This window comes from Pristiophorus japonicus, chromosome 2 (assembly GCF_044704955.1).
Source record: "Pristiophorus japonicus isolate sPriJap1 chromosome 2, sPriJap1.hap1, whole genome shotgun sequence".
NCBI lineage: Eukaryota > Metazoa > Chordata > Chondrichthyes > Pristiophoridae > Pristiophorus > Pristiophorus japonicus.
Genome location: NC_091978.1, coordinates 10,156,240 through 10,180,913, shown reverse-complemented (window position 1 = coordinate 10,180,913; position 24,674 = coordinate 10,156,240). Strand labels below are relative to the sequence as shown.

Below are 24,674 nucleotides of genomic sequence, written 5' to 3'. Positions count from 1 at the left end.
GAAGGAGACTGGGGGGGGGTGGAAGAGAAGAAGACTGGGGGGGGGGGTGGAAGAGAAGGAGACTGGGGGGGGGTGGAAGAGAAGGAGACTGGGGGGGGGTGGAAGAGAAGGAGACGGGGGGGGGGGTGGAAGAGAAGGAGACTGGGGGGGGGGGGTGGAAGAGAAGGAGACTGGGGGGGGGGGGGGTGGAAGAGAAGGAGACTGGGGGGGGGGGTGGAAGAGAAGGAGACTGGGGGGGGGGGTGGAAGAGAAGGAGACTGGGGGGGGGTGGAAGAGAAGGAGACTGGGGGGGGGGGGTGGAAGAGAAGGAGACTGGGGGGGGGGGGTGGAAGAGAAGGAGACTGGGGGGGGCGGTGGAAGAGAAGGAGACTGGGGGGGGCGGTGGAAGAGAAGGAGACTGGGGGGGGGGGGTGGAAGAGAAGGAGACTGGGGGGAGGGGTGGAAGAGAAGGAGACTGGGGGGGGGGGGGTGGAAGAGAAGGAGACTGGGGGGGGGGGTGGAAGAGAAGGAGACTGGGGGGGTGGGTGGAAGAGAAGGAGACTGGGGGGGGTGGAAGAGAAGGAGACTGGGGGGGGGGTGGAAGAGAAGGAGACTGGGGGGGGGGGGTGGAAGAGAAGGAGACTGGGGGGGGGGGGTGGAAGAGAAGGAGACTGGGGGGGGGGGGGGTGGAAGAGAAGGAGACTGGGGGGGGGGGGGGGGTGGAAGAGAAGGAGACTGGGGGGGGGGGGGTGGAAGAGAAGGAGACTGGGGGGGGGTGGAAGAGAAGGAGACTGGGGGGGGGGGCGGGGGAAGAGAAGGAGACTGGGGGGGGGGGGGGGAAGAGAAGGAGACTGGGGGGGGGGGGGGAAGAGAAGGAGACTGGGGGGGGGGGGGAAGAGAAGGAGACTGGGGGGGGGGGGGGGAAGAGAAGGAGACTGGGGGGGGGGGGGGGGAAAGAGAAGGAGACTGGGGGGAGGGGGGGGAAGAGAAGGAGATTGGGGGGGGGGGGGAGGGAGGGAAGGAGAAGGGGGACGGAGGCTGAACGTGCCGGGCCCGAGACTTCGGGCAGGGCCCGTCCCCAGCACCAGATTTACAGGTAGGTGGCGTTGGGTCGGGTCGGGGGGGTGGTGGGAGGGAGGTCGGTTCGGTTCGGGTCGGGGGGGAAGGGAGGAAGAGGGAGGTCAGGTCAGGTCAGGGGGAGGGAGGTCAGGTCGGATCCAGTCCGGAGGCGGGGGTGAGCGGGTGTCGGGTCTGGTCCGGGTCGGGGGGGGAGCGGGTGTCGGATCCGGTCCGGGGGCCAGTGGGGGGCGGGAGTCGGGTCTGGTCCGGTCCGGGGGCGGGAGTCGAGTCAGGTCGGGAGGAAGCAGGAGCTGGCCGTGGGAGGAGCCTTATTCACGCAGCCCCAGTGAGGCCATTCAGCCAGGGCTAGGGGCTGCGTGCTTCGGGCCCCTCCCACACAGTTTTGGGCGCCTGGAGCTACTGCACTTGCGTGCCCACTGTAGTGCGCATGTGCAGAGGTCCCGGCACTGTTTTCAGCGCAGGGACCTGGCTCCGCCCCCTACAACCCCTGCTGCGCTGCGCCGAGGGCCAGAGGACCTGCAGGGTGGTGGAGAATACGGAGGTTTTTTTTTTAGGCGCACTTTGTGGCGCGAAAAACGGGCGTCCAGGTCGGGACTGCGCCGTTCTAGGCGCGGCTCGAAACTTGGGCCCCTTATGTGGGACTTTATCAAAGGCCTTCTGAAAATCCAAATACACTACATCGACTGGTTCTCCCTTATATATTCTATCAGGTGCATCCTCAAAAAACTCTAGTAGGTTTGTCAAACATGATTTTCCTTTCATAAATCCATGTTGACTTTGTCTAATCCCGTTGATATTTTCTAAATGTCCCGTTATCACATCCTTTATAATAGACTCTAGCATTTTGCTTACTACTGATGTTAGGCTAACTGGTCTGTCGTTCTCCCTCCTTTTTTAAATAATGGGGTTACATTTGCCACCCTCCAATCTGCAGGAACTGTTCCATAACCTATAGAATTTTGGAAGATGAGAACCAATGCATCCACGATTTCCATGGTTACCGTTTTTAGTCCTCTGGGATGCAGATCATCAGGCCCTGGGGATTTATCAGCTTTTAGTCCCATGAGTTTCTCCAGCACTATTTTCTTACAAATAATAATTTCCTTTAATTCATCTTGCTCACTAGACCCTTGGTTCCCTAGCATTTCTGCTTGGGCCCCACCTATTCACATAACGTGCCACATAAAAGGTTACGGCACAAGATAAAAGTTCCCGGAGTTGGGGGCAATATATCCGCATGGATTGAGGATTGGCTAACTAACAAAAAACAGAGAGTCAGGGTAAATGGTTCATTCTCTGTTTGGCAACCAGTAACAGGGATCACTGCTGGGACCCCAACTATTTACAATCTATATTAACGACTTGGAAGCAGGAACTGAGTGTAACGTAGACAAGTTTGCTGACGATACAAAGATGGGAGGAAAAGCAATGTGTGAGGAGGACACAAAAAATCTGCAAAAGGACATAGACAGGCTAAGTGAGCAGACAAAAATTTGGCAGATGGAGTATAATGTTGGAAAGTGTGAGGTCATGCACTTTGGCAGGAAAAAATCAAAGAACAAGTTATTATTTAAATGGAGAAAGATTGCAAAGTGCTGCAGTACAGCGGGACCTGGGGGTACTTGTGCATGAATCACAAAAGGATAGTATGCAGTACAGCAAGTGATAAGGAAAGCCAATGGAAGCTTGGCCTTTATTGCAAAGGGGATGGAGTATAAAAGCAGGGAAGTCTTGCTGCAGCTATACAGGATATTGGTGAGGCTACACCTGGAATACCGCGTGCAGTTTTGGTTTCTATATTTAAGAAAGGATATACTTGCTTTGGAGGTAGATGGAGGCAGTTCAGAGGAGGTTCACTAGGTTGATTCCGGAGATGAGGGGGTTGACTTATGAGGAAAGATCGAGTAGGTTGGGCCTCTGCTCACTGAAATTCAGAAGAATGAGAGGTGATCTTATCGAAACATATAAGATTATGAGGGGGCTTGACAAGGTGGATGCAGAGAGGATATTTCCACTGATGGGAGAGACTAGAATTAAAGGGCATGATCTTAGAATAAGGGGCCGCCTTGATGAGGAGGAATTTCTGAGGGTTGTAAATCTGTGGAATTTGCTACCTCAGAGAGCTGTGGCAGCTGGGACATTGAATAAATTTAAGACAGAAATAGACAGTTTCTTAAACGATAAGGGGATAAGGGGAGTGGGCAGGGAAGTGGAGCGGAGTCCATGATCAGATCGGCCATGATCTTACTGAATGGTGGAGCAGGCTCGAGGGGCCATATGGCCTACTCCTGCTCCTATTTCTTATGTTCTTATGTTATTTGTGTACTCTTCCGTGAAGACAAAACCGAAGTATTTATTTAATTGTTCTGCCATTTCCCTATTCCCATTATAAATTCCCCCATTATAAATTCTCCCATTTCTGACTGTAAAGGACCTACATTTGTCTTCACTAATCTTTTTCTTTTTACGTACTTGTAGAAACTTTTGCAGTCGGTTTTTAATGTTCCTTACAAGTTTACTCTCATACTCCATTTCTCCCCTCTTAATCAATCTCTTGGTCCTTTTTTGCTTCATTCTAAATTGCTCCCAATCCTCAGGCTTGCTACTTGCTCTGCCAACTTTGTATGACTTTTCTTTGGATCTAATACTATCCTTAATTTCTTTTGTTAGCCATGGTTAGGCGACTTTTCCTTTTGTGTTTTTGCATCAAAAGGAATGTATAACTGTTGGAATTCATGCATTCGTTCCTTAAATATTAGCCATTGCCTATCCACTGTCATGCCTGTTAATGAATCTTCCCAATCTATCATAGCCAATTCATTCTTCATACTTTAGTAGTTTACTTTGTTTAGATTTAGGACCCTAGTTTCAGATTGGACTACTTCACTTTCTAGCTTAATAAAGAATTCAATCATGTTAGGGTCACTCTTCCCTAATAATGTTAGGGTCACTCTTCGCAAAAGACGACTATTAATTAACCCCTTCTCATTGTACAATACCCAATCTAGAATAGCCTATTCCCTAGTAGGCTCCTCAACATACTGGTCTAAAAAGCCCATCAAGTACACACTCCAGGAATTCATCCTCCACAGAATGATTACTAATTTGGTTTGGCCAGTCTATATGTAGATTAAAGTCACCGACGATTACTGTAGTACCCTTGTTACATGTATCTTTAATTTCCTGTTTGATGCAGTCCCCTACATTACCACTACTGTTTGGATGTCTATAGACAACTCCCACCAATTTTTTCTGCCCCTTGGTGCTCCTTAGCTCTACCCAGATTGATTCTACTACATCTTGATTTTCTCAGCCAATATCCTTTCTCACGATTGCTCTGATTTCATCCTTTACGAACAACACCATACCACCCCCTCTTCCTTTTTGCCTGTTCTTCCTAAATATCGAATATCCTTGGATATTCCGTTCCCAACCCTGATCACCCTGCAACCATGTCTCCGTAATATATCGTATACGTTTACATCTATTTGCGCTGTTAATTCATCTACTTTATTACGAATGCTTCATGCATTCAGATGCAATGCTTTTAGATTTGTCTTTTTAACATTATTAGACATCTTAACTTTTTTGTACTATTTGTCTTAGCTATTTTTTTCTTACCTGGACCCTATTTGTTAGTGCACTCTTTTGATTGTCTGCTCTGTCCCTTCCTGACATAATCTGGTTATCCTTACCAGAATCACTTTCCTGCATTGCTTCCTTTTCTTTTCTCTGTAGCATTCTAGATTTCTCTCCACTGGGACATTCCCTCTCCTCTCCCTCCTCCCCTCCCTTATTTAGTTTAAAGCCCTAGCTACCTCCCTTGTTATTCGATTCGCTAGAACTCTGGTCCCAGCATAGTTCAGGTGTAGTTCGTCCCCACGGAACAGTTCGCTCTTTCCCCGAGTATTGGTGCCAGTGCCCCACGAATCGAAACCCACTTCTCCCACACCAACCTCTGAGCCACACATTCATCTCCCTGATTCTGCTGACCCTATGTCAATTTGCTCGTGGCTCAGGTAATAATCCAGAGATTATTAGCTTTGTGGCCTGCTTTTCAATTTAGTCCCTAGCTGCTCAAACTCTCAGCAGAACCTCTTTCTTAGTCCTACCTATGCCATTGGTACCTACGTGTACCATGACAACTGGATCCTCCCCCTCCAAGTTCTTCTCCAGCCAGCATATCCAGAGCACAAATTAAAAATGTACCAGCACCTGCTACTCTATAAATTTTATAGTGCCCACACTGCGATATGTGTGCGCACTAGGTCCGTGCAGCAGAGCAGGTCTCCAGTCGTCTTGGATAACCCTTGCCACTGGACCAAGACCTAGCTCTGTCAAGCCCATGTTGTGGCTGGTGTGCAACGACCACCACACATCAAAAAAAATCTACGCACAGGCATCTTCCACCCTTCAGGATATAGTTCAGGACCTGGAATATTAGGTCCTTCATTGAAACACCGACGAACTCATCCTTTTTTGGCGTGGAAGCAAGTCATCCTCGTTTCGAGGGACTGCCTATGATAATGATGAAATTTTATTTGCTGGTGCTTGCAGCTTTTTAAAATTTGTTGGTGTCCGCATTCTTTGAATTTAATAGTGGCAGGTGCTCGATTAATTTATTAATTCACAGGTGCCTCCTTAGCTGTGTTGCATCGCTCATCAGCAAGCTTTTTTTGCTGTCATGGAGTGGTTATGAATGGTTTGAATTTTACTGTTATGGCATGGTTACAAACAAAACCAGTAACATTTGATTGTAATTTAAGATCTCCAGTTTGTTCATTAATTTTTAATAAGAACATAAGAAATAGAAGCAGGAATAAGCCATACGGTCCCTCGAGCTTGCTCCCAAGACTGTGCCCCCTAGTTCTAGACACTCCAGCCAGGGGAAACAACCTCTCGGCATCTACCTTGTCAATCCCCTTCAGAATCTTGTATGTTTCTTAAGGAAGTGGCCTTGGAAATAGTGGATGCATTGACAGTCATTTTCCAACATTCCATTGACTCTGGATCAGTTCCTATGGAGTGGAGGGTAGCCAATGTAACCCCACTTTTTAAAAAAGGAGGGAGAGAGAAAACAGGGAATTATAGACCGGTCAGCCTGACCTCAGTAGTGGGTAAAATAATGGAATCAATTATTAAGGATGTCATAGCAGTGCATTTGGAAAGAGGTGATATGATAGGTCCAAGTCAGCATGGATTTGTGAAAGGGAAATCATGCTTGACAAATCTTCTGGAATTTTTTGAGGATGTTTCCAGTAGAGTGGACAAGGGAGAACCAGTTGATGTGGTATATTTGGACTTTCAAGGTCCCACACAAGAGATTAATGTGCAAAGTTAAAGCACATGGGATTGGGGGTAGTGTGCTGACATGGATTGAGAACTGGTTGTCAGACAGGAAGCAAAGAGTAGGAGTAAATGGGGACTTTTCAGAATGGCAGGCAGTGACTAGTGGGGTACCGCAAGGTTCTGTGCTGGGGCCCCAGCTGTTTACACTGTACATTAATGATTTAGACGAGGGGATTAAATGTAGTATCTCCAAATTTGCGGATGACACTAAGTTGGGTGGCAGTGTGAACTGCGAGGAGGATGCTATTAGGCTGCAGAGCGACTTGGATAGGTTAGGTGAGTGGGCAAATGCATGGCAGATGAAGTATAATGTGGATAAATGTGAGGTTATCCACTTTGGTAGTAAAAACAGAGAAACAGACTATTATCTGAATGGTGACAGATTAGGAAAAGGGGAGGTGCAAAGAGACCTGGGTGTCATGGTACATCAGTCATTGAAGGTTGGCATGCAGGTACAGCAGGCGGTTAAGAAAGCAAATGGCATGTTGGCCTTCATAGCGAGGGGATTTGAGTACAGGGGCAGAGAGGTGTTACTACAGTTGTACAGGGCCTTGGTGAGGCCACACCTGGAGTATTGTGTACAGTTTTGGTCTCCTAACCTGAGGAAGGACATTCTTGCTATTGAGGGAGTGCAGCGAAGGTTCACCAGACTGATTCCCGGGATGGCGGGACTGACCTATGAAGAAAGACTGGATCAACTGGGCTTGTATTCACTGGAGTTCAGAAGAATGAGAGGGGACCTCATAGAAACGTTTAAAATTCTGATGGGGTTAGACAGGTTAGATGCAGGAAGAATGTTCCCAATGTTGGGGAAGTCCAGAACCAGGGGACACAATCTAAGGATAATGGGTAAGCCATTTAGGACCAAGATGAGGAGGAATTTCTTCACCCAGAGTGTGGTGAACCTGTGGAATTCTCTACCACAGAAAGTTGTTGAGGCCAGTTCACTGAATATATTCAAAAAGGAGTTAGATGAAGTCCTTACTACTAGGGGAATCAAGGGGTATGGTGAGAAAGCAGGAATGGGTACTGAAGTTGCATGTTCAGCCATGAACTCATTGAATGGCGGTACAGGCTAGAAGGGCCGAATGGCCTACTCCTGCACCTATTTTCTATGTTTCTATGTTTCAATGAGATCATCTCTCATTCTTCTAAAGTCCAGAGAATTTAAGCCCATTCTACACTATCTCTCATCCCAGAAATCAATCTAGTTAGTGAACCTTCGTTGTAGCGCCTCCAAGGCAAGTTTAAAACAACTGATTTTCAGAGAGATTTCTTAATGAACTAGCAATTCTGCAGACCCCCTGTAACACAACAGAAGTATGTTTTCTGTATACCTTCGTTTTTTAGTGGCAGCTTCTGTTGTCCACTGCTTTAGGGTGCATCATCATCACATTGTTTGTCAACATCAAAGGACTGTACCCGTCTCAATTCGCCACATACGACACCATGTACTAGTTTCGACTATAATCTCCCCAATTTATCCTATGCAGATTGAATTCTCCATCACAATTATAACCTTCCGTTCTGATTTAAAAATAAAGTGCCCCACCTTATTCTAATCTTTCACAATTAACTTTTCAAAAGGCAGACAATTTTACTTGTTGGGCAAACTCTGCAGTCAATTGGCACAAAGCAAGGTCCTACACACAATGAGAGATCAGTGGCAAGTTAATCTGTTTTTGGCAGTGCTAGTTGAGGAAATGACTGTTGGCCAGGACTGCTCTTTTTTTAAAAGTATCATGGAATCTTTTACATCCACCTGAAACAGGCTAATTTTTTATCATTTACTAATTCACCCAAAAGATGGGGCCTCTAACAATGCAGCACTCCTTCAATACTGCAGTGAAGTGACAGCCTAGATTATATGCAGAAGTACTGGAGTTGGACTCGAGCCCACAACTTTCTGACAGAGACGTGTGCTATCAACTGAGTCAAGCTGACATTTATGGATCGTTATTTAAGCAAGCAAGCAGGAAAAAGCAAGGTACTGAAGTAATTCCAGAAATCTTGAGCTACTTCATAAAAAGGTTAAACAAACAAAACTTTGAAAATTTCCTCTCAAAACTTGGGATAAAACAATTGCTTTTCAGAGAGATAATCATCAGATTTCTTAATGAACTAACAATTCTGCAGACCCCCTTCTAACACAACTGAAGTATTTTTTCTGTATATAACTTGTAGGGGAGGGCTGGGGGAGTTAACATAGAAATTAGGTGCAGGAGTAGGCTATTCAGCCCTTCGAGCCTGCACCACCATTCAATAAGATCATGGCTGATCATTCAACCTCAGTACCCTATTCCTGCTTTCTCTCCATACCCCTTGATCCCTTTAGCCTTAAGGGCCATATCTAACTCCCTTTTGATAGGGAACAGTTTGCCCCAGTTTGTGGCAGGGTGGTTCTGAGTTCCAGTCACACATTTAGTTATCGGCCTTTAATGGCAACGGAAAGTTCTGGAAACGCTGCACCTCCAGATAGGCCAAGGTACGGCTGCACTGCCGAGCAGAGCCTCCTGGTAACGGTTTCAGAGGTTTACCAAGCTGGGGTTGGGACCCGGACTCGATAACTAGCACTCACGCCAGTGAAGCAAGTTAGCCGCCCCGGAGCAGCCAGGGATTCTCGCACCTCAGCCAAGCATGCACTGTTCCTCTGTCTGCCCCCCTCCCCAGCCTATTCGACACTGACCCACAGGCTGCTGAACTGCTCCGAGAAACCAGCCATTCTCTGGCATAAGAACATAAGAAATAGGAGCAGGAGACCACCATTTGGCCCCTCGAGCCTGCTCCGCCACTCAATAAGATCATGGCTGATCTGATCTTGGCCTCAACTCCACTTCCCTGCTCGCTCCCCATAACCTTGAACTCCTTGGCGGACCCCCGGTTGAGAACCCCTGCCTTTTATAATTTCAGGATTTTTTTCCTCCACTCATCATCATAAGTAGTCCCTCGAAACGAGGATGACTTGCTTCCACGTCAAAAAGGGATGAATTCACAGTTGTTTCAATGAAGGACCTAATAGTCCAGGTCCCGAACTACATCTCTGAAGGGTGGAAGATGCCTGTGCGTGGATTTTTTTTAACGTGTGGTGACCGTTGCACACCAGTCACCACACGGGCTTGACAAAGCGAGGTCTTGGTCCAGTGGCAAGAATTACCCAAAACGACTGGAGACCAGCTCTATTGCACAGGCCTAGTGCGCACACATATCGCAATGTGGGCTGGCCCGTGCTGCCCCAGGGCCCAGGCCATCTGGGAGTCCATTTCATGTGTGGATCACTCTGAAGAACTTCCTAATACCAGTCTTAAGTTTACCTTTGAACCCAAGTCCTTTTGTCCCACTGTCGCAATTTAATTTAAGTTAATATTCTAGATGTGCCTTTTCCATTCCCTCTGTACAATCACCCTCCAGGCATTTCCTTTCCAAGCTAAAGGTCCAAGTTTCTCTAGAATTTCCTCACAACGCAGACTTTTTACACTTGGCATCGGCCTGGTGGCTCTCCTCGACGTTGCCTCCAGTGCCTGAATGCCTCCTTTGTTCCTCGGCAGCCAGAAGAGGACACAGTACTCAAGGCAAGTCTGATCAGGGCACTGAAGAGTTTAATAAAGACCGAATCGAGAATTTAAACAAATGATGCTGTTTTAACCATGGTTCAACATTCAATCAGCTTTGTTGATTGTTATTTTTGCATTGGTTGAGCTTCTCAAGCGCTGAGTCTACCAAGATTCCTCGGTCTCCTTTGATTTCATCCTTAGCTTTTTGTTTTCAGCTAATGAAAAAAGGGCTTTGGAAAAAAGTTAAAACTTTGAATAAGAGAATAAAGTTAAAATAAATGGACAGGTAAAGAATAGGGAATACATTACGAGGGAAGGGGAAAAAAAGTTGATTTCGATAGGAATGTTAGGGCAAGCATCGATACATTTATTAGTGTAAAGCTGTTAAATATTTCAAAATTATTTTTAATGTTTGAGTAGATTTATTACTGTAACACTGTTTTAGATCACAGAGTACGAGCTGAAAACAAGACAGGTCAACTCACAGAGACATGAGTGTCCCTGATTTTACTGGCCGTGCGAGTTAAAAGAAGACTTCATATTAAAACTAGTCTGACCAGCTTCAACACAAACTAAGATTCGAGGCAAAATATACTCTGAACCTTTATGTATACAAGATCCAGAGTACTTTATATCTCGATTCTTGGTAGATGCTGGTGTATTGGAACACAAAAAACTGTACAGCAGATAACACATTGCCAATTTTATTGAGTAATTCTGAGGTAAACATTTTGCCAGATTCTTTCCCCCCCCCCGACCTCTCACGAGGGAAGCAAAGTTCATATTGCAGTCTAATCCCAAAAACATGCATTTTACTGTTCTTCAGCATTTCCCAGTTAAGTCAACAACAACTAATTCTATGGGCCATTTCTGTAGCGCATTTGGTGGTTTTGTGGGGGCAGAGGGAAGCGGATGATGACGAAAGGAAGGCCAGAAAAAAATTGTTTAAAAAAAGTGGCAGGACATGTTGATAAGGCTTTTAAAAAAGCATACAGGATCCTTGGCTTTATAACTAGAGAGTACAAAGGAAGTTATGCTAAACTTTTATAAATCACTGGTTAGGCCTTAGTTGGAGTATTGTATCCAATTCAGGGCGCCACACTTAGGAAAGATGTCAAGCCATTGGAAAGAGTTCAAAGGGGAGATGAGATTTTTTTATTTTCCACGCAGCATGTTATAACCTGCCCGAAAGGTGGTGGAAGCAGATTTAACAGTAACTTTCAAAAGAGAATTGGATAAATACTTGAAAAGGAAACATTTTGCAGGACTATAAGGAAAGAGCAGGGGAAACAAATTGGATAGTTCGTTCAAAGAGCCGGCACAAAAGGCCTCCATCTGTGCTGTGTGATTCTATATAGTCACCCCACTAAGGTTTCTCTACCTGCTGACTATACAGGGTCTGTCGCACACTGTTCTTTCACACCACGGATTCGGTTATCTGAATCTTGCTATTTTCTTCCTCAAAAAAACCTTTTTATGACCATGCCTTTTCTTCGACAACAGTGCCAGTCTCTCCGCTGCAAAGCGCCTTGCGAAGTTTACTACGTTAGGCATGCTGCAAGTTTGCTGATTATGAGTCTCCTCTTTGTTGACAAGAATCTAAAAAAGTAAAAGGTAACTGTAGTTGGCAGGGGGAAAAAAAAGTTGCAGTTGGGCGTGCTTTTGTGAACTCAAGAATTTTCACATCAATTCTGTGCTCTGCAATTCTCCATATTGTTTGAGTTGGGTCACTTTTTTTTCGTGGTGATGAAACAGGCTGTGCAGCGAAACCGTCAGAATATGAGTCACTCTTGGCAGTACTTGCAGAGACTTGGGCTGCATCTTAAAAAAAATAACAGGCCATCTTGCTATCCCTGAGGACTTTCGAGTACTTAGTGTGTGAAAATTCAGTATTAGGTTTTCATTTGATCAGCCGTTGTCACAAACGCTCTTTCTTTCTCAATACTATTCCTCTCCTCTGGCCAGCTCCAAGTTTTTGAAACTCAGACTTGCCATCAACTAACCCTTACTTCTCAATTACCTTTTCTCCAATTCTAGTCAACCGTGGTCTGTTAAAACTTAGGGTCTTTCACATAACTTTCTCAAAAGATTATGGTGGAGGAAGAAAACAAGGAGGAAAATATTCGTGGAATAGTTTTTCCAACCCTAGCTATTAAAAGGGATCAACCCCATATACGAGAGGCCATTTCTGTATCCAGTTCAGTAAAATTTTAATTCAGTTTACGGTGAACTCTTACCTGTCTGTTGTATTCTTCTTCATGTTCCATCCACATGTACTCAGCAAAAGGATTAGGCTCACTTTCAGTGTGCCCATTGGATACTATAACCTCCTGTGCCCCAGAGCCCGACGTTGTGTTTGTCATATTAGGCGCCTTCATGTCTAAGGAATCAGTCTGAAATACAGAACACAGGAGATATGGACTGGTTAAGGATGAGGAACATCTGGTTCAGAAATACCCTAAATCCAATACTGCATATTATGAAAGTAGAACAAGATCGAGTCATCAGACACCAAAACATTCAGCACCTAGTGCAGGCTGATATTGGGTACGTCCCAAAATGTAGTAGGATAGCAGCAAGCAAGAAAGGCTAATCATAGGATTGGGACACAAAACCTAAACGGACACTAGAGCACACTTTTAAAGGTCGAGCTGCACACATGCGACCCTTTCACAGACAAATTTTCTAGATGGGCGTGTTGTAATACTGCACACCTGTGTGACCTGACCCCATACTTCCCCAGCAACACGGTGCAGGGACAGATGTGATTAGGCTCACAACTCTTCTGATAAACTCACCATTTTCCTCAGCTGTTGAAATGATCAGAAGAGAAAGTTGTTCCAGGGTAGTCACTAGAGGTAAAGAAACAAATGTAAGGGCTGGGCCATCGAAAAGCAGACAAGACACAAACACTACCATGAGAAAAATCAGGGTATCAGACCGAGCAGCACACCAAGGTACAATGGCTGCTTTTTAAAAATATATATGTATTTAAATTATTGACCTATCCAGACTTATTAAGCACTAGGAAAAAGGAAGAAGTCACTACAGACTGTAGTCCTTAGGAAATTTCTCTCAGCTTTCTTCTCTATACCCCATTCCAAATGCAGCCGTTATCTACTACTGTCCCACCCCAACATGTACTGAAATCATATAGATGGGCAATTATTTGCTTCCTCTATGCAAAGGAGAAAGGAGCAGTATTAAAATACTTCAAAAAAGTTCGAATGATGAGATGATAGTTTGTGTCTATGATTTCTGGATCTAAGCTGTGCCACCAAGTGGAGTCACCTCCAGGTTACTCTCGCCCACCTCCGAACATCTGGATTCACAATGGCACTGATGGATGCCCGAGAGCAAGGCGTGCAAGAAAAATGTCTAAAAGGAGGGAGCCTTCTTTAAGAAAACAATTTATGCATCTAGATACTAGAATTATACTAAAATACAGCGCAGCTATGACGACTTTATGGAGTGCAACTGAATGCTGACCACTCATGGATGGGTGCAGCAGCCAAAACACCATCCAGGACAGTGCAGTTCACCCGATCACACTCCTGCCACAGGACTCAATATCTACCCCCACTGGTGCACTGTGGCTGCAGTGCACACTACACAATGCACAGGAGCAAATCACCAAGCTTGTTTTGGCAGCACTGCAAGACCACAGAGAAGGCCTCTGTTATGGAGACAGGCTCGAGCCCCTAGCCTCAGCTACCGAGACAGCCTGGCCCGGCTCTACCTGTGTCCAGGATGGTGACGCTCTATCACCAGACCAATAAGCAAATCCATGGAGGTGCAGACCCACACGGGGCAGCTTGAGAAGTCAGTCACATAGTCTGTTCACTTGGTGGAAAATGAAATCCATGCCGAATAATTTGAATTTTCAGCAACTTGGAACGACTTAAAATACTGACCAGCAGAGAGCCTCCAAACAGACAGCACAACGCCAAACTTCAAATGGATCAACTGAAATTTAAAATTCATAAGTATCATGGGAGCACCATCACCCCCAAATGATACCCCATCCTGATTTGGAAATATATTACCTTATTTGTCTCTGAATCAAAATCTTGTAATTCACTACCAACATTTGAGGAAACAGGACTGCAGCAATTCAAGGCGGCCCATCCCCATATTCCTGGGGCAACTAGGAATGGGCAATAAATGTGGCCTTGCCTGTGTCGCCAACATTGCAAGAACAAAAAAAACTTTCAAAAGTTGGTGCAAAGTTCACTCTTTCTCGCGTGTGGACTTCACTTATGCAAGCATTATACAATGCTGCCCCATCAAAACTTAACACAGCTCAGAGGATTACATAGAAAATAGGTGCAGGAGTAGGCCATTCGGCCCCTCGAGCCTGCACCAACATTCAATAAGATCATTGCTGATCATTCCCTTTCCTGCTTTCTCTCCATACCCCTTGATCCCTTTAGCCTTAAGGGCCAAATCTAACTCCCTCTTAAATATATCCAATGAACTGGCATCAACAACTCTCTGCGGTAGGGAATTCCACAGGTTAACAAATCTCAGTGAAGAAATTTCTCCTCATCTCAGTCCTAAATGGCCTACCCCTTATCCTAAGACTGTGTCCCCTGGTTCTGGACTTCCCCATCATTGGGAACATTCCACCCGCATCTAACCTGTCCAGTCCCATCAGAATTTTATATGTTTCTATGAGATCCCCTCTCATCCTTCTAAATTACAGTGAATACAGGCCCAGTCGATCCAGTCTCTCCTCATATGTCAGTCCTGCCATCCCGGAAATTAGTCTGGTGAACCTTCGTTGCACTCCCTCAATAGCAAGAACGTCCTTCCTCAGATGAGACGACCAAAACTGAAGACAATATTCCAGGTGAGGCCTCACCAAGGTCCTGTACAACTGCAGTAAGACCCCCCTGCTCCTATACTCAAATCCCCTAGCTATGAAGGCCAACATACCATTTGCCTTCTTCACCGCCTGTTGTACCTGCATGCCAACTTTCAATGACTGATGAACCATGACACCCAGGTGTCGTTGCACCTCCCCCTTTCCTAATCTGCCGCCATTCAGATAACATTCTGCCTTCGTGTTTTGCCCCCAAAGTGGGCATTTATCCACATTATACTGCATCTGCCATACATTTGCCCACTCACCTAATCTGTCCAAGTCACCCTGCAGCCTTTTAGCATCCTCCTCACAGCTCACACCGCCACCCAGTTTAGTGTCATCTGCAAACTTGGAGATATTACACTCAATTCCTTCATCTAAATCATTAATGTATATTACGTTAGGTTCTGCACCACAGGGTTGCTTTTCCCCTCTAATACTTGGCACAGTTCGCAGCTAATAGCAGAATTATTCAGTGGCGAGACGTATTTTCGTGTATGCCCATCCAAAGGCTCCTAGTATCAACATTCAGATGCCTGGCCCTTTGATAAAATTGATGCCATTGCCCCTCACTGCAATTCTGGCCACTCAGCATCTTGTTGGCTTTAGGTCACCTCCGAATAGTATAAAGATAGTGCAGCATTTTACATAGAACTTACAGCACAGAAACAGGCCATTCAGCCCAAGTGATTTGATTTTCAGGCCCAGCAGCTCATATTCTTCACAGTTAACCCTAAAGATCTGTAGAATTGTTAACATGACCCCTTACTAAATATGGGCAAGAGAAAAGCCATTCGCATCAGGGATAATTTCTCAATGGATTTTGTATAATGTGAACTCACAGACTCTCCTAGATTTCTCAAATATTCCCAGATAAATAATCACTGCTAAAGTTTTCAATCCCTTACATATTGTATCATGTTTAACTTAACTTCTTTACTCAAGACTGGTGAGAATGTGGAACCCGCTACCACACAGTAGTAGAGCCGAGTCCATGATCAGATCAACCATAATCTTATTAAATGGCAGAGCAGGCTCGAGGGGCCGTTTGGCCTACTCCTATTTTTTATGTTCTTATGGTTGAGGCGAATAGCGGATGCATTTAAGGGGGAGCTCAATAAGTGCATGAGGGAGAAAGGAATAATTGATGGGGCAAGAGATGAAGTAAGATAGGAAGAGGTTTGTGTGGAGCATAAACAGATAGACCTGTTGTGTTGAATGGCCTGCTTTTGTGCTGTAGAATTCGATGTACTTTTTAATATGTTTCCCTCCTTCAATTTCTCTCCAAAATTCCATGAACAGCAATCTCTGTTCATTTACTCAAGTCTGGTCAGCAGGTGACAGCACGTCAAAAATCACACATTTGGTAACATTGGGGCCATCACAGACAAGTCAGATCTCCTTTTCTCAAATCTGGCACCCACATACATTTCAAACATGGAGCGCTGGAGAGCAATGATACCACCTCGCTTGCTTCTCTCCTCCCTCCTCTCCCATTCCCTTCCAGTCTGGGGACAAAGTGCAACTGCAGCAGTACCCATCGAGACCCTGGCTGAGAGTGTCAGCTGTGGCTCAGTGGGTAGCACCCTCGCCTGAGTCAGAGGTTGTGGGTTCAAGTCCCACTCCAGAAAAATGTGCCCAAAAAATCTAGGCTGACACTCCAGTGCAATACTGAGGGATCCACTGCACTGTCGTAGGTGCCGTCTTTCAGAGAAGACGTTAAACTGAGGCCCTGTCTTCAATCTCAGGTGGAAGTAAAAGATCCCAGGCATTATTTTGAAGAGGAGCAGGGGAGTTATCCCCTATGCCCTGGCCAATATTTATCCCTCAATCAATATTACTAAAACAGATTATCTGGTCAACATCACATTCCTGTTTGTGGGAGTTTGCGGTGTGCAATTGGCTGCCCTGTTTCCTACATTACAACAGCGACTACACTTCAACACATTGGCTGTAAAGTGGTTTGGGACATTCGGTGATCGTGAAAGAAGTTACATAAATGAAAGTCTCTCTTTTTTTCTGAGTCTGCTTAGTGGTTTACCCACTGCATAGAAGCTCTTCAATGTCTGAATATGTGTTTAGACACATTAAGGACCCTCATTCTACCCCAAAGAACTGTGGCTTGTTAAATCATGTAAAAATCAGAAGAGGCACACCACCCCCATCACTGTTAGGTCTCTCCATACCATAATTTTCTCCTAGGCTGCCAATGGTGATCTTAATATGGCTATTAAGCAGTGTGAGCAACTCAAGGGTAACTTATTATTTTTTAAATCCTCTCCTGTCGGCAGCAATGGCCCAAGGCATGCCATTCACCCTGAATATTACAGCTCAGAGTATAAGCTTATTGCATGAGGAATTGGGATTACAAATCTGCATCCAAAGACACGCAGCAAAGGCCAGCTGCTTTCTTACAGGAATGAGAAGAATGAACAACATAAAAGGAAAAAAACAGAAATCAAGCTCATCTACTCCTGACTCCAGAGTACCTCACAGCTGGTTATGGGGACCCGAGAATAGATCACCTGCCTGCTTTTAGCCAGAGTAGACGTGGCAAGAGATTTTTTTTTTTTAAAACTGCTGCACAACCATTTCTCAACTATAAAATCCACTTGAAATCCAACTGCCTCCTACACTGCATATTGCAGCAACATAGCAAAAGTCTGAGTTGGATATTAAATTTAGGATTTGGGCCCAGTTAACATTCGCAAGCTAGATTTTTTAGGTTATTAAGAATGCATATAACGTCATCAAAACTGGCTGAAGAAAAGCAACAGGCCACAATGCACTGTTCGTAACAGATTTCCATAAGGTGCGAGCGTTCCTCTGATCATTTACCTAGTCCACCCTCCTCTCCCTCTCAGAATTTTGGAACCAGGTGAAACCTAAAGACTTGCTCAACCTGCAAAATGTCAATGGCCCAAAATCCCAGAAACTCTATACAGCAAAAACATGACGTAATCGCCACCTGGCTAGGGCAGTCTATTAAAAAAAACTGGATCACTCAGCCTGGAGCAGGAACACAGACAAACAAACTTTGTGACAAACTAGATAGGCAAACACATTGTTCAACACTGGTCTTCTTACAGATCCTTACCCATCAAGATGAAAGTTGAATTAAGTGTAATTGAATTTAAGAAATAAATCGTCAGTCATGTTTCACAACAGCCATGCAAAATCCAAATGGAAGCCTTCTAGAGACGGAGCTTTTTTAGCTGCTTACTATGACGCCACCACTGGTCATTTGACACCTACAACTTCCCCCACCCCCTCCCCTACACACAGCCTAACGTGTAAATAAGCAAGTATTAGCAGTACACTGGCCAAGATTGAAAGGACAAAGATCAAAAAATAAAAAACGACCAGGGAGAGATTTCAAAGCCAGACGTCACATCCAAGATACACGAGCTTTCATTTCCTTTTATATCTGAGCAATATCTGCAAGTTATTGGAGACAGAAAAGATACAGACAGACCATCACACAACTACTTCATAGTTTATTTTTTTCTTTTTCATAACAAAATGGGACTTTCTGCCACAAACTGCTCAACGGAAAAGATAAAACAGCGGCCTAAGCTGCAAGATAAAATTGTGTTTTCATGACCGAGTTAGAACACTGACTTTCAAACTAGCATTCACTAGACCTTCGGGGTCCACGAGGGGGTCCCTCAGATCAACAACATTCTGCCAGTTTGATCATATTACTGTGTTTGTTGACTTAGCAGCACATTAGTTCCAGTATGGTACTCTGGGTGGGGACTTCAATGTCGACAAAGACTACATTCCAGCAGCAGTGCTGAAGACCAGTGTACCAAAGCTAGCTGTTCCCTTGTCCAAGCTATTCCAGTACAGCTATGAGACCAACCTGACAGATATGTCCATGTAACAAACAAAAAAGGACAAATCTAATTCAGCCAATTACCACATTAGCAGCATCCTCCCAATCACTGAAGTAATAGAAAGAAGTATTGATAGTGTCATCAAGCGACACCTACTTAGCAATAACTTGTGTCAGCCATGGCTCAGTGGGTAGGACCCTCGCCTCGGAGCCAGAAGTTATTAACCTGAGACCTTGTCTGCCCCCTCAGGTGGACGCAAAAGACCCGATGGCACTACAGTATTTCAAAGAGCAAGGGAGTTACCTCTGGTGTCCTGACCAATATTTATTATATTAACAAAACAGAATATCTAGTCATTATCACATTGCTTTTTGTGGGAGCTTGCTATGCGCAAACTGGCTGCCGCGTTTCCTACATTACAACAGTGACTACATTTCAAAGAGTACTTCATTGGCTGTAAAGCACTTTAGGACATCCAGGGATTGTGAGTGGCGCTATAGAAATGCAAGTCTTTCTTTTTATTGCTCACCGATGTTCAGTTCAGGTTCCTCCAGAACCACTGGCTCCAGACCTCTTCACAAGCTTTGCTCCAAATGTGAACACAAGTATTGAATGCCAGGGGAGAGGCAACAGCAGCATCAAGGCAGCACTCGAAGTTTGGCACTCGAAGTTTGGCACAAGGAGCCTGAACAAAACTGAAGTCAATTTGGGTCAACGGAAATCCTCTAATGCCAAGTTTCATAACTGACATATAGGAAGATGGCGATAGTTGAAGGCCAAGGACATCACTATGGGCCCAAGTTTCCACAAGCTCGGAGGGGCGCCCGTTTTTCGCGCCTAAAACGGCGGCGGAAAAAAGAGCGATTCTGGAGCGCTTTGCAGCTCGTCTGCTTGGCGCGGCACCCAGGGGGGCGGAGCCTACACTCGCGCCGATTTTGTAAGTGGGAGGGGGCGGGTACTATTTAAATTAGTTTTTTTTTCCTGCCGGCAACGCTGCACGTGCGCGTTGGAGCTTTCGCGCATGCTCAGTGTGAAAAAAACATTGGCACTCGGCCATTTTTGTAGTTCTTTGTAGCTGTTTAGTTTTTTAAAATTTTTTAATAAAAGTACATTGCCATCAGCACATAGGCTTCTTGTAGCAGTGAGAAGGGGGCAGGAAGCCTCAGAAAGTTGAGGCAGCCGTTTCCCGACGACCTCCCCATTTTGCCGTCGGGAAATGGCTCCTCAATTTGAGGCTTCCTGCAGCCTTCTCTCTTTCCCGCCAGCCGTCTGGAACGGCTCCATTCCCCCCACCCCCCCCCCCCCCCCCGCCCACGTTCGGTCGGCTCCCTTCCCCCTCCCCCACGTTCGGTCGGCTCCCTTCCCTCCCCCCCACGTTCGGTCGGCTCCCTTCCCTCCCCTCCCCTCCCCCCTCCCCCCCCCGCCCGCGTTCGGTCGGCTCCCTTCCCTACCCCCCCACCCCCGCGTTCGGTCGGCTCCCTCCCACCCACCCGCCCGCGTTCAGTCGGCTCTTTCCCTTCCGCGTTCGTCGGCTCCCTTCCCTCCTCCCCCCCCCTCCCGCGTTCGTCGGATCCCTTCCCTCCCCCCCCACGTTCGTCGGCTCCCTTCCCTCCACCCCCCCTCCCGCGTTCGTCGGCTCCCTTCCCTCCCCCCCCTCCCCCGTTCGTCGGCTCCCTTCCCTCCACCCCCCCGCGTTCGTCGGCTCCCTTCCTTCCCTCCCTCTCACGCTCCCCCCCACGTTCGTCGGCTCCCTTCCCTTCCCCCCCCCCCCCCAACGTTCGGTCGGCTCTCTCCTCTCCCCTGCCTGCGTTCGGTCGGCTCCCTCGTTTTATGAGGCTTGCTGCACCATTCTTCCTGGCTGAAGCACTTTCACACAGGTAGGAAGATGGTTTATTTAATCTTTTCTTTGCTTATAAATGTTTATTCAGGTTGGATTTATTTGTATAATATTTGTAGAAGTATAAATAAGGATTGATTGTAGAATTTAATGAGTTCCCTTCGTTCTGGACGCCTGATTTGTAACCTGCGCCTGATTTTTTAATGTGTAGAACAGTTTTTTCAGTTGTACAAAAATCTTCACTTGTTCCATTCTACTTTAGTTTGGAGTACATTTTCACTGTGGAAACTTTCAAATCAGGCGTCAGTGGCCGGACACGCCCCCTTTTGAAGAAAAAATTCTGTTCCAAAGTAGAACTGTTCTACCTGACTAGAACTGCAGAAAAAAAAATGTGGAGAATTGCGAATTCTAAGATCGGCCGTTCTCCACCAGTTGCTCCTAAAAATCAGGCGCAAATCATGTGGAAACTTGGGCCCTACGAGTCCCCAGGGAAGAGCGAGGCCAAACCAGCTTCAACTGCTTCATCAATAAACTATCCTCCAGCATAAGGTCAAGAGTGGGGCCGTTCACTGACAATTCCAACGTTTAGTTCTATTCAAAACTTCTCAGTGACGCAGTCCATACCAACCTACAAAAGGACTTGGGTCAACAAGTAGCAGGTAACATTTACGCCACATACATACCACGTAATACCACCTCGAACAAGAAAAAGCCAAGCCACCTTCCTTTCACCTCCAAATGGCACGAGCATTGCCTAGTCCGCCATCAACAACATCCTGGGAGTCATCAGAGCAATAGATGAATAGGACCAGCCATGTCAACAGTGAAACTACAAAAACAGGACAGATACCAAGTACTCTGCAACAAGCTCATCTCCAGACCCCTCAAAGCCTCTCCACCATCTACAAGTCAGGAATATAATGTAATACTCACCACTTGTTTGGATGGGTGCAGCTGCTAAATGCTCAAGAAGCACGACACCATCCAGAACAAGGGAGTTCACTTGATTAGTGCCCCTGCCACTAGATTCAATGTCCATATTGTTGGATATATTCAAGAGGGAGTTAGATATGGCCCTTACGGCTAAAGGGATCAAGGGGTATGGAGAGAAAGCAGGATAAGGGGTACTGAGGCGAATGATCAGCCATGATCATATTGAATGGCCTACTCCTGCACCTATTTTCTATGTTTCTATGTTTCCCACTGTAGCTGCAGTATGTACAATCTACAGGATGCACTGCAGCAGCCCAAGGTTACTTTGACAACAGGTCACTCCCCTGCAATTTCTACCACCCAGAACAGCAGCAGCAATGTTGTGGGAACACCATCTCCTCCAAATCACACACCATCCTTCCTGACGGACATATATTGGTATTCATTCATTGTCACTGGGTCACAATCCTGGAATTCCCTACCCAACGTCACTCTGGGAACATCATCGGCACAAAGGCTATACCTTTCCAAGGCAGCCCATCATCCACATCTCAAACAAAAAAACAACCAACCTACCTGACTTCATGCATAGTAGTATTGGAAAGAGTGACCACCACACAGTCCTTGTGAAGAAAGCTTCATCTCCACAGTAATGGCATCCTCATCATGGAGTGGCACCCTCTTCGTGGGACATATTGGCCTTGGAGGATCGAACTAGCAGCCCAAAAGTGAGCCGAGCAGCAAAATAACTGTATATCACAATCTACAACTTCCTGGCCCAGCACATTCCAAGGAACCTAGGAACAGGAGTAGGCCATTCAGCCCCACAAGCCTGTTCCTCCATTCAATGAGACCATAGCTGATCTGTGATCTAACTCCATATAGCCACCTTCGCCCCATATCCCGGAATACCTTTGGTTAACAAATATCTATCCATCTCAGATTTAAAACTAACAACTGACATTTGTGGAAGAGTTCCAAACTTCTACCACCCTTTTGTGCGTTTCCTAACTTCACTCCTGAAAGGCCTGGCTCTAATTTTTAGATGCTGCTCCCTAGCCCGAGACTCCCCCATCCAGCAGGAATAGTTTCTCTCTATCTACCCTATCAGTTCCCCTTAATATCTTGAAAATTTTGAAAACAAATTAACGTGGTAGGACTACAGAGGTTTGTTCTGATCTGTTGCTTCTGGAACTGCTTAGGTTAGTCTGTAGCATTTTTCTTTCAGTTATTAGTATGAAAGTGACCCTGTGCTGTAGCTTCCCCTCAACCTAAATTCCAGAGAATACAAGCCTAGTTTGTGTAATATCTTCTCAGAATTTAATCCTTGGCGTCCAGGTATCATTCTGGTAAATCTATGCTGCACTCCCTCCAAGGCCAATATATCCTTCCTAATGTGTGGTACCCAGAACTGAACACAGTACTCCAGGTGTGGTCCAACTAGGGCTCTGTATAGTTGTAGCATAACTTCTAACCGCTTATAGGTTTAAAAAAAAAAGGGATGAGGTCCTACGAGACGAATTTAAGGAGCTAGGTGCTAAATTAAAACGTAGGACCTCAAAAGTAGTAATCTAGGGATTGCTACCAGTGCCACGCAGTCAGAGTAGGAATCGTAGGATAGCTCAGATGAATACGTGGCTTAAGCAATGGTGCAGCAGGGAGGGATTCAAATTCCTAGGGCATTGGAACCGGTTCTGGGGGAGGTGGGACCAGTACAAACCAGACGGTCTGCACCAAGGCAGGACCGGAACCAATGTCCTAGGGGGGAGTGTTTGCTAGTGCTGTTGGGGAGGAGTTAAACTAATATGGCAGGGGGATGGGAACCAATGCAGGGAGACAGAGGGAAACAAAAAGGAGACTAAAGCAAAAGACAGAAATGAGATGAGTAAAAGTGGAGGGCAGAGAAACCCAAGGCAAAAAACAAAAAGGGCCACTGAATGTAAAGGGGCTGCAGGAGGGGTCAAAACTAAAAATCATGGATTAAAAACTAGTATTAAAACACTCTACCTAAGCGCACGCAGCATTCGAAATAAAATAATGAGTTGACGGCACAAATCATTACAAATGGGTATGATTTGGTGGCCATTACAGAAACGTGGTTGCAGGGTGGCCAAGACTGGAAATTAAACATACAGGGGTATCTGATGATTCGGAAAGATAGACAAGAAGGGAAAGGAGGTGGGGTAGCTCTGTTAATAAAGGATGATATCAGAGCAGTTGTGAGAGACGATATTGGCTCTAATGAACAAAATGTTGAATCATTGTGGGTGGAGATTAGAGATAGTAAGGGGAAAAAGTCACTGGTGGGCGTAGTTTATAGGCCCCCAAATAATAACTTCACGGTGGGGCAGGCAATAATCAAGGAAATAATGGAGGCATGTGAAAAAGGAACGGCAGTAATCATGGGGTGTTTTACCCTACATATCGATTGGTCAACTCAAATCGCACGGGGTAGCCTGGAGGAGGAATTCATAGAATGCATACGGGATTGTTTCTTAGAACAGTATGTTACAGAACCTACAAGAGAGCAAGCTATCTTAGATCTGGGCCTGTGTAAAGAGACAGGAATAATAAACGATCTCCTGGTAAAAGATCCTCTCGGAATGAGTGATCACAGTATGGTTGAATTTGTAATACAGATGGAGGGTGAGGAAGTAGTGTCTCAAACGAGCATACTATGCTTAAACAAAGGAGACTAGTGGGATAAGGGCAGAGTTGGCTAAAGTAGACTGGAAACACAGACTAAACGGTGGCACAATTGAGGAACAATGGAGGACTTTTAAGGAGCTCTTCCATAGTGCTCAACAAAAATATATTCTAGTGAAAAAGAAGGGCGGTAAGAGAAGGGATAACCAAGGAAATAAAGGAGAGTATCAAATTAAAAACCAATGCGTATAAGGTTAGTGGGAAACTAGAAGATTGGGAAAATTTTAAACGACAGCAAAGAATGACTAAGAAAGCAATAAAGAAAGGAAAGATAGATTATGAAAGTAAACTTGCGCAAAACATAAAAACAGATAGTAAAAGCTTTTACAGATATATAAAACGGAAAAGAGTGACTAAAGTAAATGTTGGTCCCTTAGAAGATGAGAAGGGGGATTTAATAATGGGAAATGTGGAAATGGCTGAGACCTTAAACAATTATTTTGCTTTAAAAAAGGGGGTAGACAAAAGGCAGGTGCCGGTTAGTTTAACATCTGTAGTGGGGAAAATGCTTGAAACTATTAAGGAAAAAATAG

At 45.6% G+C, this 24,674-nt stretch overlaps 1 protein-coding gene across 4 annotated transcripts in view; it reads right to left on the bottom strand.

Moving 5' to 3' along the window:
- Window positions 1-24,674, bottom strand: part of paip2b (poly(A) binding protein interacting protein 2B) — a 104,092-nt gene that overhangs the window by 54,282 nt on the left and 25,136 nt on the right. For 2 of the 4 annotated variants that reach the window (XM_070861083.1, XM_070861068.1), the window contains exons 2-3: window positions 12,758-12,811; window positions 12,197-12,352 (exon numbers count right to left, since the gene is read on the bottom strand). In XM_070861083.1, coding sequence (XP_070717184.1) covers window positions 12,197-12,352; window positions 12,758-12,760 — 159 coding nt within the window. In that variant the 5' untranslated portion in view covers window positions 12,761-12,811. Of the gene's footprint in view, window positions 1-12,196; window positions 12,353-12,757; window positions 12,812-17,923; window positions 18,005-24,674 lie in introns of those variants that run through there. The other 2 variants (XM_070861075.1, XM_070861088.1) reach the window with 2 other exon arrangements.